The 20,189-nt window shown below is 35.8% G+C and overlaps 1 protein-coding gene across 1 annotated transcript in view; it reads right to left on the reverse strand.

Annotated features, from left to right (window-relative positions):
- The window catches only part of KIF13B (kinesin family member 13B), a 198,305-nt gene that overhangs the window by 167,927 nt on the left and 10,189 nt on the right, over positions 1-20,189 (reverse strand). Inside the window, exon 2 of the mRNA XM_019440893.2 lies at positions 14,411-14,504. Coding sequence (XP_019296438.2) covers positions 14,411-14,504 — 94 coding nt within the window. The remainder of the gene's footprint in view (positions 1-14,410; positions 14,505-20,189) is intronic.

The raw sequence follows: 20,189 nt of genomic DNA on the forward strand, positions 1-20,189 counted from the left end.
AAGAACTGATAACATATTTAGAATGCAAACACTGATGGTCTCAAAGAGTAATGTGAGCCCCAAACCCCTAAGCTGAGGTCGGGAAAGAATGTGTTTTGTGACTGAACCAGTAAGAATCTACACCAAAGGTTATAAATGGAAAGGTCCACAGGGGCCAGGTAAACAACATAAATAAGGGAGTTCACCAGCTGGGGACCTGAAGAGCTCATGGCCTTGTCAAAGGAGGCAATAAGCCCAGTGTTGCCAGATTTTGGGGCTGTTTAAGAAAAACTACAAATCTGAATTTTTATATGAAACTTCCTGATTTTTAAATACTGAAACTGCAAACCAAAACAAAACACATCTATGGGTAAATGTACTCCGTGGCACCCCAGTTGGCAAAATGTATTTTCTATATTACAGAGTTATTTAATCTTCAGGAAATTCTTCCCAAAGGAAATTTATCCTACAGTATGATCCTAATATTAGATCACTAGGAAATGGTAAACTTAAATATAATGAAACAGCATTGAAACAAAAGGTTGTTGTCCAAACGACAAAAATAAAACAAAAGCCGTGGTGCTATGGGAGTAAACAAGCTACTGTATCTAGTGGGCAAGGATACTAGAAAACTGCCCTCCATATGGTAAAGTGGATGGAGAAGGCTCATCAGGCTCTACCACTGTCTTGAAAAATACTCTTCATAAAATCTAACTCCCTGATTTATAAATCACCCTTCCAATTACTAATTGGGGGTAATACCAGAACAAGGGAGCTTCTGAAAACAAGCACTAATACAATAGCTATAATCAAGAAACACTCACTGAACACCTCGTTGGAAAGCACTGCAAGTGACACAAAGAATAGAAGTGGTCTCAGCTTTCAAGTAGCCAGTCTAAAAGGGGAGGGGCCTCAAAACACACAAGAAAAAGCTAAACAATATAAGCATTTGAAAATAGGACAGGACAAACATAAAAGATGTCACCTAGACAGTGACATTTCTTAGTTACTAGAAATAATAAATGCTCTAAATTCAAAAGATTCTAGAACACAGGAAGTAGTGGCAGTCTTGAAGGTAGATCAGTCTGGTATTAGTGGGTTTCAGAAATCAGTTAAAAGCTATGTTGTAATCTAAACATAAGGCAATTACGGTCCTTAACTAGGGTAATGTCAGAGAGAGGAAAGGAATTTTGGGATAAAAATACTCACCAGAAAAATCAGGAAGATTTGACATCTAACTAAGGATAACACATCCTCTGTAATAAATTCACCTCTTTATCTACAGAACAAGCAACCCAGTTTCTTCAACAACTGAAGGAGCAATAAATCAAAAAACATAATCCAATCACAATGTAGAGACCATATTTATATGCTATTCAAAACAAACTATAGGGAAAAAACTTTATCAGATAATTAGACAAGTGAACACTGAAAACTTGATGATAATATAGGAAAGAAGAAAGAATTGAAGATCTGATTAGGACCTTATTAGCCACGAGCTAATGATTTTGAAGGCTGAGTAATAGGCACATGGGGGTTTATTATACTATCCTATCTACTTTGGTGTATCTTTTAAATTCTCTGTAACAAAAAGTTTTTAAAAATTAAGTGACAAATACAACTTTTACCTACTTAGTGATCTTTATGCAAATTCCATTTCAGTTTTCCTAAAAGTAGAACAAAGGGATTACCGACTTATTTCATATAAGGGCCAAAACAGGAAGATAAAGACTCAGTATTGCTCTTAATTATTACCCATTTTATACAAGTTTTTATTTAATTATAAATATATATAAATGAGGTTTGATGAAAATGAAGCAAAAGTAAAATTCACCATCAAACAAGACACTTCTTTAACAAACTTAGGAAGAAGTAAACAGGGCTCCAGAACCGTAAACTACTAATGTTCAAAATAAATCATTTTTCATTTTAGCTAAATATCACTCTCATAAAAAAATGCACAATGCTCAAAATTAAACAATAGAATCATTTCAAATCCGAGTCTGCAAAAATCTAACCTTACAAAGTCCACAAGAGAGTAATTCAACTTCTCAACTCTTCAGTCTTCTGTTTCGCTTTGTGTTTTGTTTTACTAGCGTTTACAGACATTCTAAGCTAAAAATAATTTAACTACGATGTAATGAAACTAAGGATTAATAAAGATTATCCTAACTCTTAGCTTGATACTTGGCAAAGAGCTGATGTTGAACTGTTGAACAGATCATAAAGATTGCTAAGGTACTGTGATACAGCAACTTTTTGGGTTAGAGTGGTTTCTCATGTGACACTTCCTCAAGGAGTAGCGCTACCTCTATCTTTAAAGAAAAGTTTGGATTCTTATACAATATCTAGTTTACGTTAGCAACAACTCCTACACTAGAGACTGAGACAAAGAACCCTTAAAAAAATGTATTGCTAAAGAACAAAGACAATTTAAAAACCTCAACAGTGAGACTTGATAGTTTTACCTAAATTTTATTTGTAATTAGATATCTAATATATATTATCTGATAATTTTCTGTGCCGAATCTCGAATTCTGGATAAATTCAAAACATTTAATTCCTATTAACCTTAACCTAGTAACGAACACATATAACGCTAAGTTCTCATTATAGCAAATGTTAGTAAACAAGTAGACTTAGTGATAGACACTCTCTATTCTCATATTTTAAAAAACGGTTATTTCTGGGTGCCTGGGTGGCTCAGTCAGTTAGGTGTCCCACTCTTGATTTCAGCTCAGGTTATGATCTCACAGTTTGTGGGTTTGAACCCCGCATCAGACTCGGTGCTAACAGTATGGACTCCACTTGGGATTCTCTCTCTCCCTCTCTCTGCCCCTCTCCTGCTCACACACGCATGCTCTCTTTCTCTCTCTCAAAATAAATAGACATTTAAAAAATAAAGTTAAAAGTTTATTTCTTGTTATACCAATAAAAGGATGAGATAATTAATATTTATATACCCAATGGCAATGTTAAAATATCACCAATTCTACTATAAAAGTCTAATTTTTGTTCAGGCAGGTTTACTAACAAACTATCTCACATTTCATTTTGGCCATCTACTAGCCTTTTCTGGCAAAACTTCAAAAAAATCTATATTTAAAGCTATTTAATTATTTGCTATATTAACTGTATAAAGATATGAATACAGTTATACATATTTTATTATCTTTTCAGCTTTAACAATCTGATTCATTTTTATAACTATATTCAAAAGTAGTACATGACTTCTATACTCAATGGTCATAGTACTTTTTTAAAATAGAGGGAAAAATCATCTTAACTTTCTGAGTATACTGAACAATGCTCTCCTCACTTTACTCTGACATAATCAGGGTGGACAGGCTCCCCAAGGAAGAGGCTCTTTATAAAATTAAAACATACCACATACTGTTCTCCAGAGGAGTAAATTCTATTTGGGCAGAATTATTAGCCTCACTCAAGTCATTTCACAGCAGAAAGAACAAACAGGTCTATTGTACATACCATAATTACATTTTGCATGACTTCCTTCAATTAAAATCTTTACTTAAATTAGTATCCATATAGCAGTAGAAAATTTTAAAAGTCATCATCTAATATGACCTAATGATGCCTTCCACTAACAAGGAATTGCTCCGAAAATGACTTCTGATATTTCAAAGCAATTATTGGCATTAGGCCCTCTCCTAGGCAGCATTGCTCAATCCATTTGCAAGAGAAATGTATATGCATGGGTCAGCCTCACTAAAGTTTGTATATATTTGAATGTATATGCACATATTCATTCTTCTACCAGGATCAGAGTACTATGAACCTCCAAAGAAAGACGGAGTATGTTTTGCTCATATTAAGTAATAATGACATGACTAAACTGATGTCTAGTATAAAATCAAAAGGAATAAAAAAAATTTTTTTAAGTTTATTTATTTATTTTTGAGAGAGCAAGAGAGTGCAAATGGGGTAGGGGCAGAGAGAGAAGGAGACAGTGAATCCCAAGCAGGCTCTGTGCTATGAGCACAGAGCCTGACTCAAGGCTCAATCCCACGACAGTGAGATCACGATCTGAGCCGAAATCAAGAGCTGGATGGACACTCAACCTACTGAACCATCCAGGTTCCCCAAGAATAAAAAGATTTTTAATGACCTTACTAACCAGTACTGGTTGAGACCAACATCTCAGGTATTTTTCTCACTAGACTGGCAGTTATCCTCATACATATCAATTAGTCTTTAGGTTAAACATGACCAAATGGGAAAAAAGAAGGAAGCACCATAGTTTTACTATAGAACAGAAAAACACGGCATACCTGTGCCATTTATGGCTAATGACATCCATGTTGAAGAAACTCTTCTAAAGAACAGACCATTTCACAAAATACAGACCATGTACTAAAGAACAAACCATTTCACAAAATACCACGAAAAAATCAGTGTTCACATTCATTAAGGTCTTAAAGTCTAACTCTCAAATGTTTTCTATTTCAGAAAATTCTTACCTTCAAAGCTTACATTTGGTGGGACAGGGTGAAAAAGAATTGTAAGAAAGACTCCCAAGTTAATGTATTAACTCTTACGGTGTTACATAACACACACACACACACACACACACACACACACACACACACGATAGAAAACACAGAGCTAAAGAGGAAAGTAGACTAGTGGACCAAGGGACTGAACAATGCAATTTTTAGTGAGAATTTCCTTCTCTTATTAGGTTTCAGCTGTGGTGTTTCAAGCAGCACCTCTGAACAGGCACAGCTCACTGATCCACAGTCTCCTCAAAGGGTTGGAGGCACACTAATACAATGTCACTGCCATTCTTGTCTGGAAGTCACTGCAAACAATAGAGGAGGAGGGAAAAGCTTTGGTTTAGGTCTGGGTTTTTTCAGAGGAAAAAAGGAGGAATATGGTATGTGATTAAATATCAACTTTTAGCTTCCCTCCTAAGATAAACTTATATTTCTTTTGGCTCCTATTAACACTTTTTTTTTTTTTTTTTTTTTTTGCTTTTAAAAATCAGGCATTAGGCAGCTCTTCCTGCCCACGCGTCCTGTCCCCAGGCTATAAATCAGTCAATCAATCAGGCATTATACTGTATAAATAGTCAAACTTTGAGTCACTTATCTATCTGATCTTTTACTAGAAACAGTCATTCACATACACGTAATATATGCAAACAATTTACAAGTACACAAACTAAAAACATAAAGAAACACAAGGGAAAGATAAAAAAAAAAAACTTCAGGAAAGTGGTTAACTGTAGTAGAGAGGAAAGGGATTAAAATTGGAAGGAGGTTCACACAAGACTTAAATTGTTTGTATTGGTAATGGTTTGTTAACGTGATCAATTAACATAAAAGTGTTTTATTCTTTAAACCTTTTTGCATTGTTACTTTTTAAAATTTGCTCAATTTTTAAAAAGCTGTCAAGTCAGACTCAGTAGGAAAGTATCCTGGAACCTGGGGTTCCAAATCAGCAGCCAAGGGCTGAATCTGGCCAAGACCTGTTTTGTTTGGACAGCACAATGTTTTGTTTTGCTTTTTAACTGTAATTTGAATGCCTTCAGGCAGGGTATGCGCTCTCCAATTAGCCAGAGTCACCACCATTTTCCTTTCAGTAAATAAGCCTTCTTTCAAAGCTTGAGAAATGAGAATCCTCATACAATGCTGGTTAGGAATGTAAAATGGTGCAGCCGCTTTGGGATAGTCTGGCAGCTCCTCAAAGTATTAAGCATGGAGTTACCACATGACCCACTCCTAGATATCTACCTAAGAGAAATGAAAACATATGTCTACACAAAGACTCGTACATAAATGTTCACAGTAGCATTATTCATAATAGCCAAAAAGTGGAACAACCCAAATATCCATCAACTGATGAACGGATAAACAAAACAGAATACAATGAAATATTATTCCACCATGAAAAGAATGAGGTACTGATAAATGCTACATGGATAAACCTCAAACACATTATGCTACATAAAAGAAGCCAATCACAGAAGACCATGTATTGTATTATTTCATTTATATGTCCAAAATTGTCAAATCTCAAATCTACAGAGATAGAAAGTAGAGTGACAGAATGATTAAAATGTCATAAAATTGGATCGTGATGCTGGTTGCACAACTCAATAAATATAATAAAAACTACTAAACTGTTTAAACAATGAATTACAGTGAATTACATGATATATTTATTACATTTCAATAAAGTAGTTTAAAAGTAAATAACCAAAGACATCCATCCAGTTCTTACAGGCTATGAATGAATGCCTAAATTTGGTTCTTAAATGGTCATGTAATGGGGTGCCTGTGTGGCTCAGTTGGTTAAGCCTCCGACTTCAACTCAGGTCATGATCTCACAGTTTGTGAGTTCGAGCCCCACATCAGGCTTTCTGCTGACAGTGCAGAACCTTCAGATCCTCTGTCCCAGTCTCTCTCTGCCCCTCCCTTATCTCTTCTCTCTCTCTCTCTCTCTCTCTCTCTCTCAAAAATAAATAAACATTTTAAAAAATGTTAATTGTTGTGTAAGGACTCCTAGTGGTCTTGAGGTAAGAACTATGTTCATAATAATACCGTTATTTGCCTTTTTCATTGTTTCAAAAACAATAGTGGGTTTAACTGCTGGGACTTTCTGCATGGTGACACTAAAGGATTCTGGTTATTGATAGTCTTGCATTATTCACTGCCACACACCCAGAGCCAAAATATATATATATATATGTATATATATGTATATATATATATATGTATATATATGTATATATATATATACATATATATACATATATATATTTTGTCTCACTTCAGAATGTCCTCAATAAGGAGGAAAAATTATTAATTTTATTCAATCTCAACTCTTGAATACAATCTTTTTAAAATTATGTGTGACAAAATGAAGCACTTCTGCTGCATACCAAAATGTAAAAATATGTGATTGATTCCATGAGTCGTGGGCCAAACTAGTCACTTTTTTAATAGAATAGCATTTTTACGAGGAACAACTGTCAGTTCCCATGGGAAAATGCATTCCCATTTCCAAATTCACCTATACATAATTTTATAACATAACTGTTTCATAAAGTAGATGCTGCCACTCTCCATGGGAAATCACACCTTACTCCCTTTTAAAACAATATTAGTATTTCAATGGACTTTAGCCAGGGTTAGTAGGAAAGGCCTGTTTGGTGGGTAGATGAGGGAAGGAATAAGGCAAAAGGCAGAAGATCAACCTCAGCCTAAGAAACTATTTTGCCCTATCATGGTGACAGGCTAACTAGCATTAACATTTATTACAGGATAAAATTTTAGTAAGTTTTAAGAGTTTAAGTTTTAAGTTTTGGGTTGTTTTTTTTTTAAGTTTATTTATTTTGAGAGAGAGAGAGACACACACAGAGAAAGAATACCAAGCAGGCTCTGCGCTGTCAGCACAGAGCCCAATGCGGAACTCGAACCTACAAACCATGAGATTGTGACCTGAGTTGAAATTAAAATTTTCTTTTGATTTAGACCAAATAAGGCTTAAAGGTTTATTCAGTTATTTAAAAGGAGACTGTTCTTGGGAATGCAAGCTGGTGCAGCCACTCTGGAAAACAGTATGGAGGTTCCTCAAAAAATTAAAAAAAGACCTACCCTGTGACCCAGCAATTGCACTACTAAGTATTTATCCAAGGGATATAGGTGTGCTATTTCGAAGGGACACATGCACCCCCATGTTTATAGCAGCACTATCGACAATAGCCAAAGCATGGAAAGACCCCAAACGTCCATCAATAGATGAATGGATAAAGAAAATGTGGTGTGTGTGTGTGTGTGTGTGTGTGTGTGTGTGTGTGTATATATATATATATATATATATATATATGTATATATACTGGAGTATTACTCGGCAATCAAAAAGAATGAAATCTTGCCATTTGCAACTACATGGATGGAACTGGAGGGTATTATGCTAAGTGAAATTAGTCAGTCAGAGAAAGACAAATATCATATGACTTCACTCATATGAGGACTTTAAGAGACAAAACAGATGAACATAAGGGAAGGGAAACAAAAAATAATATAAAAACAGGGAGGGGGACAAAGCATAAGAGACTCAAATATGGAGAACAAACAGAGGGTTACTGGAGGGGGTGAGGGAGGGGGGATGGGCTAAACATGTAAGGGGCATTAAGGAATCTACTCCTAAAATCTCTGTTGCACTATATGCTAACTAATTTGCATGTAAATTTAAAAAAATAAAGGTATGATGTTGAATAAACAAACAAATAAATAAATACATACATACATACATACATAAAAGGAGGCTGTTCTATACCATGGTATTATTTGTAACTTAAAGTGCTCCTAAATGCTAAGAATCAAACATTGAGAATTATAATTGTAAAAACGTACCAAAAATAGATAATGAATTGGTCATTAGCTCTAAAAGATGATCTGTGAACATGGTGCTTATGAAGATTTGAAAAACCCCCAGGACGAATCTAGAAAACTAAACTGATTCAGGGCAAGAAAGTAATTCCAAAAAAACAGTTAATTGTACTAGTAGTCCAAGCCGTGTGGCACCGCATGAGAAAATACATAGAGTAAATCTGTGAGTGTGTACCCAGTCCTCCATACACAAGAAAAAGATCGGTCTGGTGGATGCAAATGTATCAGTCTCTAGTGGGTTTTTTTGTTTTTGTTTTTTAATATTTATTTATTTTTGAGAGAGAGACACAGAGCATGAACAGGGGAGGGGCAGAGAGAGAAGGAGACACAGAATCTGAAGCAGGCTCCAGGCTCTGAGCTGTCAGCACAGAGCCTGACATGGGGTTCAAACCCACGAACCACAAGATCATGACCTGAGCCAAAGTCAGACGCTTACTGACTAAGCCACCCAGACGCCCCATAGTCTCTAGTGTTTTGAGTATTGTAGAAATAGAAATACTTCGTCCATAATCTTTTCCATATTTGATAAAATGTCCTTTTGTTCTTACCCTATGCTCATAAGCAATGTTTTGATCTGGTTTCCCAAATTAGTTGATACTAAGGAGAAGCTTGATGGCAGGGACTATTTTATTCACTGTAAACATAAAATGAAGGGTCATAGCTTTCTAACAGATGGCATGTTAGTCCCTAAGTGCTCCATCAACTTTGGGCAAACTAGATCAAATTAAGTTTCTGACCTTGCACAGCTGAAATTTTTATAGAACTAGGTAATTTCTTGATAAGCATATATACTCTATTATTGAACTGAATATATTTTGTTTTAAAATTTTTTACTTCCTTTATGAAGTTATATTATATCTCACTGAATATACCATAAATACAGCCCATAATAATAACAGTAATATTTAAACTAATAGCTAACAGGGGCGCCTGGGTGGCCCAGTCAGTTAAGCGTCTGACTTCGGCTCAGGTCATGATCTTGCTGTTCGTGAGTTCGAGCCCCACATAGGGCTCTGTGCTGACAGCTCAGAGCCTAGAGCCCGCTTCGGATTCAGTGTATCCCTCTCTGCTCCTCCCCCACTTGCACTCTGTCTCTGTCTCTCTCTCAAAAATAAACATTAAAAAAATTTTAATAAAGTAATAGCTAATATTTATATATGGTTTATTATATACCAGGCACTGCCATTTTACATATTTTAACTTGTTTAAATTGCCATAACAACCTACAAGCAGGTACTGATGTAATCTCTACTTTATAGGTGAATAAACAGAGGCAGAGGACGATTAAGTAACCTGCTCCACAACACACATGGTAAATGGTGAGGCTGAGATTTAATCCACTATTTCTGGCTCCAAAGTTGGCATTCTTAATCTCTTCTCTAGCCTTGTGTTATCAATTTTCTGAATTTTAAGCATCTTACTTTATAGAACAGTTTTGAAATTCCATATCTAGCACAGCAAAAAATATTTCCCAAATTCCCATGATGAAGCTGTTATGTTGGAAATAGTTTACCCATTCAACTATAGCTTCTATTAGTTTTAATAAGCACAAACATCAAATCATACAACTGCCAGAAGTTAACACAAAACTAATCAGAAAAATATACAAATCATTACTTTAAAATGTATATATGTTCACTTTCAAAGTATACCAACTTGAGTTGTTAAGTATACATATAAAATTAGTCATGATTTTACATTAATAAAATTGGATACTATTCTAAAAGCAAGGATTTTATAGCTTTTAAAGAAAAAATATTAATTTGAGTCTTTCTGACTACTAAACTTAAGTCCTAAACTGACTAGAGCCTTAAACAGACTCAAATCACTTACATGTTAACTTCAAATTTCTGGCTCTCTAGTTATAAATATGCTAGCATAACTTGTTGTTTTATGGATTAGCCATTCTACAAGCTAGACTGTAATTAACCACACATCACATAAAATAGCTTTTTATTTATGCTTTCCTTCCAATTATTCCTCAGATTTAATAAAGTCAACACATATCACTAGACTGCTATATTCCAAAATTTCTATTTTCTCTTTTTACCTTGATATTATATTAAAAGAAAAAGCATTTCTCCAGAAGCAATCTTTTTTGTTTTTTTTAAGTTTATTTCTTTATTCTGAGAGAGAGAGAGAAAGAGAGCAGGGAAGGGGCAGAGAGAGAAGAAGAGGGAGAGTCCCAACCAGTCCCCACGTTGTCGGTGCAGAGCCGGATGCAGGGCTCAATCTCGTGAACCGAGAGATCATGACCGGAGCCAAGATCAAGAGTCAAATGCTCAACCAGGCACCCAGAGACAATCTTTTGTTTTACTAGCAATGTTCTTGGTTGTTTTTTTTTTTCTTTAAGTTTATTTATTTTCTTTTAGTTACCTCTACACCCAACATGTGAGCTTGAACTCACAACCCTGAGCTCAAGAGTCACATGTTCTTCAAACTGAACCAGCCGGCATCCCAGCAATGTTCTTGTTTTTTCTCTGGATGCCAATTACAGGAGTGTATTCAACTCATGAAAATTATGAAGCCATGTATACTTCGCTATATGTATATTACATATGTCAATAAAAAGCTGTTTTTTAATGGGTGTCTGACTGGCTCAGTAGGAAGAGCATGTATGCTTGATCTTGGAGTAGTGGGTTCGAGCCCTACGTTAGGTGTAGAGATTACTTAAATAAATAAGCTTTTTTTAAAAAGCTGTTTCTTAAGTCTGTGCTTAACTTTCCTTCATCAAAAACCATTACATATCAACCTTACTGGCAGCTGTCATTTTAAAAAAAAAAAAACAACTTTTTTTACAATGTTCTATAGCACTGAGTGATATTCGACTTGTATTTTCAGCACATGGAAAAAAAGAGCCATCCAAGATGTTCTGCGAAACCAAGAAAAGCTATTTGATTCTTTCAGAAACCCCTAAGATTTAAAGATCTCAAAAGGAAAGAAAACATTTTTCAGCTTTTATATTGTCATGTTTTTCTCACAACAACTTTATCAGGTAGATACTATTACACACTTGTGGGAGACTGTGTTTTCCAAAGACAGCCACAACAATACATATCCCATCCCAAAGGCTTTTCTCATGTGACACTGATGTTCCTCCATTAAAAGATTAGTCTATGTTCTCTCTCTCTCTCTCTCTCAAAAATAAATAAACATTAAAAAAAAAAATTTAAAGGGCGCCTAGGTGACTCAGTTGGTTGAGGGTCCAACTTCAGCTCAGGTTATGACCTTGCAGTCTGTGAGTTTGAGTCTCACGTCGTCGGGCCCTGTGCTGACAGCTCAGAGCCTGGAGCCTGCTGAGGATTCTGTGTCTTCCTCTTTCTCTGCCCCTTCCCCACTCGCATTCTGTCTCTCTCTCTCTCTCTCAAACATAAATAAACATTAAAAAAAAAAGATGAGTTTATGCCTCCTCTTCTGGAAACTGTTTAGATCTTTATACCAACCTGAGTAAATAAATGGAACAGAAGATACCGTGTGACTCCCAAGGTTAGGACATAAAAGCCAGTACTATTTCCACCTGGCTTTCTCACTCTCTCAGGACACTTGCCACCAGATTGTGAGTAGGTATTCTGCCTACCACCCCAGCTACACTCAAGCCAATAGGCAGCATTAACCACCAGACCTGGGTGACTGGGCCTTTTCCAGATGATTCCCATACCCAGCATTCAAGTCTTCCAACTACACCCCAGACAGCATGGGGCAGAGACAAGCCCTCCCTGCTTTGTCCTGTCTGAATTCCTGACCCACAGGAAACCATAAGATAATAAATGATTATTGTTTCTTAAGCCACTAAGCTATTAAAAGTAACTGGTTATGCAGCAATAAGAACTAAAACACTTTATAAATAAGGATCACAGGTGGGTAACCATCTACCAAATGGCAAAGCCAGAATTCGAATCCATGTCAGCCTATAGGTAAAGCCTATACCCTTCCTACCATAGGATATTGCCTCCATGTTTGTTCCGAGATACCCACATTTTCAAATAAAGCAACAATCTCCAGATTGAGAATTCTAAGAGCAATAAACAGCCTCCAGTATTAATGACTTCAATTAATACTTAGGACAATAGGTCATTCAGTTAGCAAGCTCAAAATTCTAGCATTATTTTTGACACATCTATACCCTTCACACCCTAATAACATCCTATCTAACAGTACCCATATCCTAGTGATGCTTACAAAATCTATGTTGGGGTGCCTGGGTGGCTCAGTCCGTTAAGCATCCCACTCTTGATTTCAGCTCAGGTTATAATCTCACGGTTTGTGAGTTCAAACCCTGTATCCAGTTCTGCGCTGACAGTGTAGAGCCTGCTTGGGATTCTCTGTCTCCCTCTCTCTCTGCCCCTCCCCTGCTTGCACTCTCTCCCTCTCCCTCTCAAAACAAATAAATAAACTTAAAAAATTTTTTTTCTACATCAATGACAATAAACCTGGACAATTACAGAACAATCACTAATTTGATCTTCAGAAAACACTTCTATTAGATAGGTAAGGCATACGCCATACAGATGAGGCTCAAAAAAAGTCAAAAATAACTAGCTACTAATTTAGTAGCTACTTAATAGTTAAAAACATCATGGTTAAGTAGGGATTCAATTTAAGATTTTCTGACACTAAGTTCAGTGCTCTTTCAACTCAAAGAATCTGAAAAAACATTTATGGATCACTTCTCGGCCTTTTGTCTAAGATCAAGTGTGAAAGAACATTTATGCAATGCCTTCTGTGTATATTTCCACATACAACATTTTCTCTACAAATTTAAGTTATCTACTTCATGCTAAGCACCATGGAAGGCACTGTTTAATTTATGTTCTTCACTCTGACTAAAGCTGATCTCTATGAAAAGCCAGTCTTTCCCCACTTGGAACCATTCTCTATATGGCCAATTAACAACTTTTCCTAATCTACCTGCTTAACCACAGTGTTTAAAAACTGTCAAAGATGACATCTTACCCATAAAAATAAAGGTCAAATTTCCTTATCTTCTTTCAAGATCTTCTGTAATCTGATCATACCTTATTTTATTAAATTGACTTCCCTGCACTTGCTCAGAAAAACCAAATAAATCTCTTGCTTCTTCCCCAAATTCGCTTTCTTAACACTTTCTTGCTCTTTTTTTGTTTATACTGTCATCCAAATCTGTAAGTGATTCATCTTCAACCCTTGACAGACAGTCCCTTCCCTCCAACACCTTACAATCCACCATTGAGCTACAAGTAACAATCTAAAATAATGTATAATAATTCAGTTGGGTAGTATACATTATAGTTTACAGGGATTTAGAGGGGAGGAATCACTGAGGGATGCAGCAATGCCTTCAGGAAGAAGTAACACTTGAAATGGGCTCTAACTGACAGACAGGATTCAAAGTGGCAGAAGTAAAAGCAGCCCAAGCTGAAGAACAACCTAAAGGCCTTCTCTTCTACTCTACTTCTTCCCATTTACATCTCACTAATCCTTTAGCCAATATCATCTCCTTCAAGGCTTCCTCAGTTACTCCACCATCTTACCTAAAGTTCTCTTCTCTGAGCTTCTGGTACAACTGCTATCTACAACACTCGCTCTAACACGTAATCATTCCATATTATAGACCTTCCTCTTTGACTTGACAGCTACATGTCTCTACATAGTCATTAGGCATTTGTTATCTGCTAAGCTGAACTCAACTCAGCAGCCATTGTTGCTTTCAGTCATTTAAAAATCCACTGAACAGGGGCACCGGGGGGGGGGGGGGGGGGGGGGGGGGGGTTCAGTTGGTTAAGTGTCTGACTTCAGCTCAGGTCATGATCTCGCCATTCATGGGTTTAAGCCCCATGTCAGGCTCTGTGCTGATGGCTCAAAGCCTGGAGATTGCTTCAAATTCTATGTCTCCCTCTCTCTCTAACCCTCCCCAACTCACGCTCTGTGTCTCTCTCTCTCTCTGTCAAGAATAAACACTAAAAAATTGTTTTAAATAAATAAATAAATAAATAATAAAAATCCATTGAACATAACACTGTTTCTTAACTTACCGGGCATCTCCTTTGGAAAGATTAGTATTTACAGGACTAAGAATAACCTTGTTTGCATCTACATCCACCACACATTTGGTATGCAAGTCAATTTCTGCAGATGAAAAAAGAAAAAAAAAACAGAGAAAATAGTCATTTTTAAAGTAGTTTATTTCAGAAAAAATCATTTGACAAAAATCCAACACTCTTTACACTCAACAAACTAGAAATAGAAGGGAACCTCTCAACCTGATAAAGGACATCTACAAAAGCCTGCAGTTAATACCGTATTTGATGGTGAAAGACTAACATCAGGAATAAGAAAAGGATATCCTATGACTGCAACTTCTGTTCAACATTGTTCTAGAAGTTCTGGTCAGGGCAGTTAGGCAAGATAAACAAAAAGGATCCAGATTGGAAAGAAAGAAGTGAAACTATCTCTACTTGCGATGATATGGTCCTTATAGACAGAAAATCTTAAGGAATCAGGGGTGCCTGGGTACCTCAGTCAGTTGAGAAGAGGACTCTTGATTTTGGCTCAGGTCATGATCCCAGGGTCATGGGATGGAGCCCTGTGTTGGGCTCTTTGCTGAGCATGGAGCATGCTTAAGATTCTCCCTCCCCCTCTCTCTCTCCCTTTACCCCCTCTTCCCACACGCACTCTCTCTCTCTCTCTAAATAAATAAATTAAATTAAAAAAAGAAAATCCTAAGGAACCCATTTTAAAACTATTAGAATAAACAAGTTTTGCAAAGTTGTAGGATACAAGATCAATACCGTATACAAAAAGCAGTTGTGTTTCTATACACCAGCAATTAAAAAAAAAAAAAAACCGAAACAAGAAAACAATTTCATTTATAATGACATCAAAAAGATTTAAATACTTTTGAAAAGTATTAAAAGAATATAAAATAGAATATAAAAGAATAAATTTAAAAGAAGTGCAAGACAGGGACACCTGGGAGGCTCAGTTGGTTGAGAGTCCAACTCTTGGTTTCAGCTTAGGTTATGATCCCAGAGACATGGGATTGAGCCCCACATAGGGCTCTGTGCTGAGCATGGAGCCTGCTTAGGATTCTCTCTCTCCCTCCGCCCCTCTCCCACACCTGCACTCTCTCTTCCTAAAAGAAAAAAAAAAAAGTGTAAGACTTGTACAATGAAAATTCCAAAACACTGCTGAAATTCAAGACTTAAATACATAGAAAATTATTTTACATTCATTAACTGAAAGACTTAATACTATTAAGATGACAATATATCCCAAATTGGTCTACAAAATTCAAGATAATCCCTATCAAAATCCCAGTTAGCTTGTTAGCTTTTTTTTTTTTTAAAACAAAAATTACCAAGGTAATCCTAAATCTATATAGAAATGCATACAACCAGGAATAGCCAAATAATCTTGAAAAAAACAAAATAGAAAGACTACATTCACCAATGTCAAACTTAACTAGAAAGCTATAGTAATCAAGACAGTGCAGTGCTACTATAAGGACAGAAGGACAGACATATAGATTAATGGAATAGACAGTCCTGAAATAGACTTGTCACATTTATGGCCAACTGATTTTGACAAGACAATCCAGTGGGGAAACTACAGTCTTTCCAGCAAATGGTGGTGGGACAACTGGATATCCACACACACAAAAATGAACACCATACACAAAAACTAATTCCAACAGATCATAGAAATAAATACGTAAGAGCTAAAACTATAAAACTCATAAGAAAAAAAAAAAAAAACATGAGTAAATGCACATGATGTTGGGTTAGGTAATAGTTTCTTAGACACCAAAAGCACAAACACAAAAGAAGAAAACAGATAAACTGGAAAGCATCAATATGAAAAACCTTTGTACTTCAATGGACGCCATCAAAAGAGTAAAAAGACAACCCACAGAATTGAACAAATATCTAATAAGGGGCTTACCTCAGAAAATATAAAGAACTCTTACAACTCAATAATAAAAAGACCAATAATCCAACTTTTAAATGGGCAATGATCTGAACAGATATCTCTCAAAAAAAGATACAAAAATGGCCAATAAGCAGAAAAGATGCTCAACAGATTACACATTAGGAAATGTAAATCAGAAGTACAATGAGATACCACTTCACACCCACTAGCATAACGATAGTCAAAAAGATAATAACAAGTGTTAATGAGGATGTAGAGAAAATGGAATCCTCATACATCACTGATGGGAATATAAAATGGTGCAGTTACTTTGGAAAACAGTCTGGCAGCTCCTCAAAAGGTTAAACAGAGAGCTGGTATATGACCCAGTAATTCCACTCCTACATATATATTCAAGAGAAATGACAATCTAGGTCCACACAAAAGCTTGTGCATAAATGTTCATAACCCTAGTATTTGGCTATTCATAACAGCCAAAAAGTGGAACAAGCCAAATGTCCATTAACTAATAAATGGATAAATTTATTATATCCATAAAATGGAACATTATTTGGCAATTAAAAGGAATAAGGTACTGATACATACTACACGACATGAACAAAGCTTGTGTGAACTGAAAAAAGTCAGTTACAAAATACCACATGTTATATGATTCTACTCATTTGAAATGTCCAGAATAGGCAAACAAGACACAGAAAATAGACTAGTTATTCCTATGGCTGTGGAGTGACTGCTAATGGGTATGACAGGGTTTTTTTAAATTGAGGTATAATTGACATATAACACTGTATTAGTTCCAGGTATAAAACATGTAAAATGATTCCATATTTATGTATATTGCAAAATGTTCACCACATAAGTCTAATTAACATCTGTCACCATATGCAATTACAAAAAAACTTTTTTCATTATGAGAATTCTTAAGATCTACTCTCTTAGCAACTTTCAAATATGCAATACACTATCACTAACTATAGTAACCATGCTGTTACATGGGTATAGTTTTCTTCTGGGGGTATGAAGATATATTACAATTGATTATGCTGATAACTGCACATAATAAAAACCACTGAATTGGTTGAATTGTATGATATGTGAATTATATCTCAATAAAGCTATTTTTTTGTAAGTATAGGCCACGGCATGTTTATGTTCTCATATTTTTATATTCTAATATTTTTCTGACCCAAAGTATGAAACTATTTGTTTGCCTTATTGCCATTACCAAAAGATAAACCCTAAGGAAAGGAGCTGCACTGCCCTGGAGCTATTTTGTATTTCCCAAAGAACCTTGGCCAAATGTCAATGTCACCTCATTATAACTTAGAAGTATTTCCACTCCCAGGAAAGGTCATTTATTTTTTACATTTTAACTTACATAACTGAGACAAATTAAAAAAAAAAAAGCAAAACAAAAAATTCCCTCCCTGTACCTGACACAATTTTACTTATATTGGTTATTCTACATTTGTTCTCAAAGATGTATTCTAGAAGTATAAAAAATTTAGCAGTCTTTCTTTTAGCCAACACATTTTTTTAGGCAAAGAAAACTGAAAGGAAAACTACAGAGTTAGGTGTGGAAGACTAATCCCAAAGCAGCAAATGTTCCACTGTGGTCAACTGACACTAAAGTCTATAGCCCCAGAGCTCAAGAAAGTTTATAATCATACTTTGTTAACACCACTTCTTAATGGTGTCTGACCACATTGTATTGGCTGGCCCCTCACAGTCAAATCTATATTATACACAAATGCATTATCAACCCTCCGGAAACTGTGCTGTGACTCAGAATCTACTGTCTCACCACCCACCACAAAATTAGTTATTAGTGTCTTGCAAGAGTGTTTGGTCTGAGCAAAGGAGCTGTGTGTATAGTTCTGCATGCAAAAGTACACATTAGAATGCATGCCTGAAAAACTGTAAATCCAATATTTTCTCACTAAGTGCTCTGCCATCATTTTAAATGATCTTGAATTGAAAAGGGATCCAAACATTTTCCTTCAACATTTGTATACTTTTTCCTTATTCTCTTCATAGCTCCTCCCTTCTCTGCCTCTTCTTCATGACTTCAATAGATACAACTAATAATTTGGGAGCATTAATGACATCATGAAGGAACCAACGCCTGGAAAATCCTATATAATACACAGAATCACCTAATAACTAATATCCAACCTAAATTCATTCTGTCCTGAAGACTGCAATACTTAGAAATGTCCCTACATCGAACACTCATGAAAGGTGGCCTTTAAAATATTCACAACTATCTTTATTTCATTACTTCAGTTTTTTTTTTTAATGTTTATTTATTTTTGAGAGAGACAGACAGAATGCAAACAGGGGAAGGGCAGAAAGAGGGAGACACAGAATCTGAAGCAGGCGCCAGGCTCCAAGCTATCAACACAGAGCCCAATGTGGGGCTCAAACTCACAAACCACGAGATCATGACCTGAGCCAAAGTTGGAAGCTCAACCGACTGAGCCACCCAGACACCCCTCATTAGCTCAGTTTTTAATCAAACAAAATTCCCACTCCAATTCTGTTGATTGATGAATAGATATTAAGACAAGGCTTTTCACAAGACTGTTTAGAATATGGGTGGAACATCTAGGACACACACGCAAGCAAATAAAATCTGTGAGATCTGAAGAGAGTTTAAGGATCAGATATATGAAAAACATTTAATATAAAATGCTATAGCTAGAGTACCATCAAATGCTACTAGTTGGTTGAATTCAATTATATTGCAACAAGATTCTAAATATGATATGTTCTCCATTTAAGACTTCTTGATCTATACTGCTTAGAAAGTAAGTAGTAGTTAAATAACAGTAACAAATTTAGGCCCTAACTTTAATGTGAATTTTAAAAATTAAAAAAAAATTTTAAAACACCTACCAAAAATTCAAAAGATAAGCAGCTTCCTCTTAGTTTGGAGCAATACTTAGATTAAAAAGATAAGGACCTGGGGCACCTGGTGGCTCAGTCAGTTAAGCGTCCGATTTTGGCTCAGGTCATGATCTCACGGTTTGTGAGTTTGAGCCCCGCGTCAGTCTCTGTGCTCCAGCTCGGAGCCTGGAGCCTGCCTGGATTCTGTGCCTCCCTCTCTCTCTGCCCCTCCCCCACTTGTGCTCTGTCTCTCTCTATCAAAAATAAATAAAATGTAAAAAAAAAAAAATTTTTTTTTAAAGATAAGGACCTAACTTCTATGAGCTGCCTTTGCAAAAACTGCATTAAAGTATACCCATGTGCACAGCAGTAGTCACAATACCCAAAAGGTAGAAACAATCTAAGTGTCCATCAATGAATGAATGGAAAAACAAAATGTGGTATAATTCAATGTAATATTATTCAACCTTAAAAAGTAATGAAATTCTGCTAAAACATGGATGAACCTTGAAGACATTATGCCAAATGAGATATACTGGTTGTAACAGGTCAAATACTATATGATTCCACTTATAAGAGGTACCTAGAGTAATCAAATTCATAGAGATAGGAAGTAAGATGGTAGATGCCAGGGGCTGGGCTTAAGAGTCAACAGAGGAGTTTCATGGATACAGAGTTTCAGTTTTACAAGATAAAAAACGTTCTAGGGGTGGATAGTGGTGATGGTTGCACAACAACTTAATGCCGCTAAACTTCACCCTTAAAAATGGTTTAAGATGGTAAATTTTGTTATATATACTTAACACAATAAAAAAAAAGGCACTAAACACTCACGACTATTATAATAAGTAACACATGGACAACAGTTTATACCTAGCGAAGTCTATAATAATGAGATTGGGATTTAATTAGTACTATGTCTGAAAACCAATAAAAAACCAGAATGATCTTAAAGTTAAGTAATACTATAAGTTTATGTCATGACTAATTGAG

The sequence above is a fragment of the Panthera pardus genome, unplaced genomic scaffold, assembly GCF_024362965.1.
Source record: "Panthera pardus isolate Hobbes unplaced genomic scaffold, ASM2436296v1 HiC_scaffold_13, whole genome shotgun sequence".
In the NCBI taxonomy this organism is placed as follows: domain Eukaryota; kingdom Metazoa; phylum Chordata; class Mammalia; order Carnivora; family Felidae; genus Panthera; species Panthera pardus.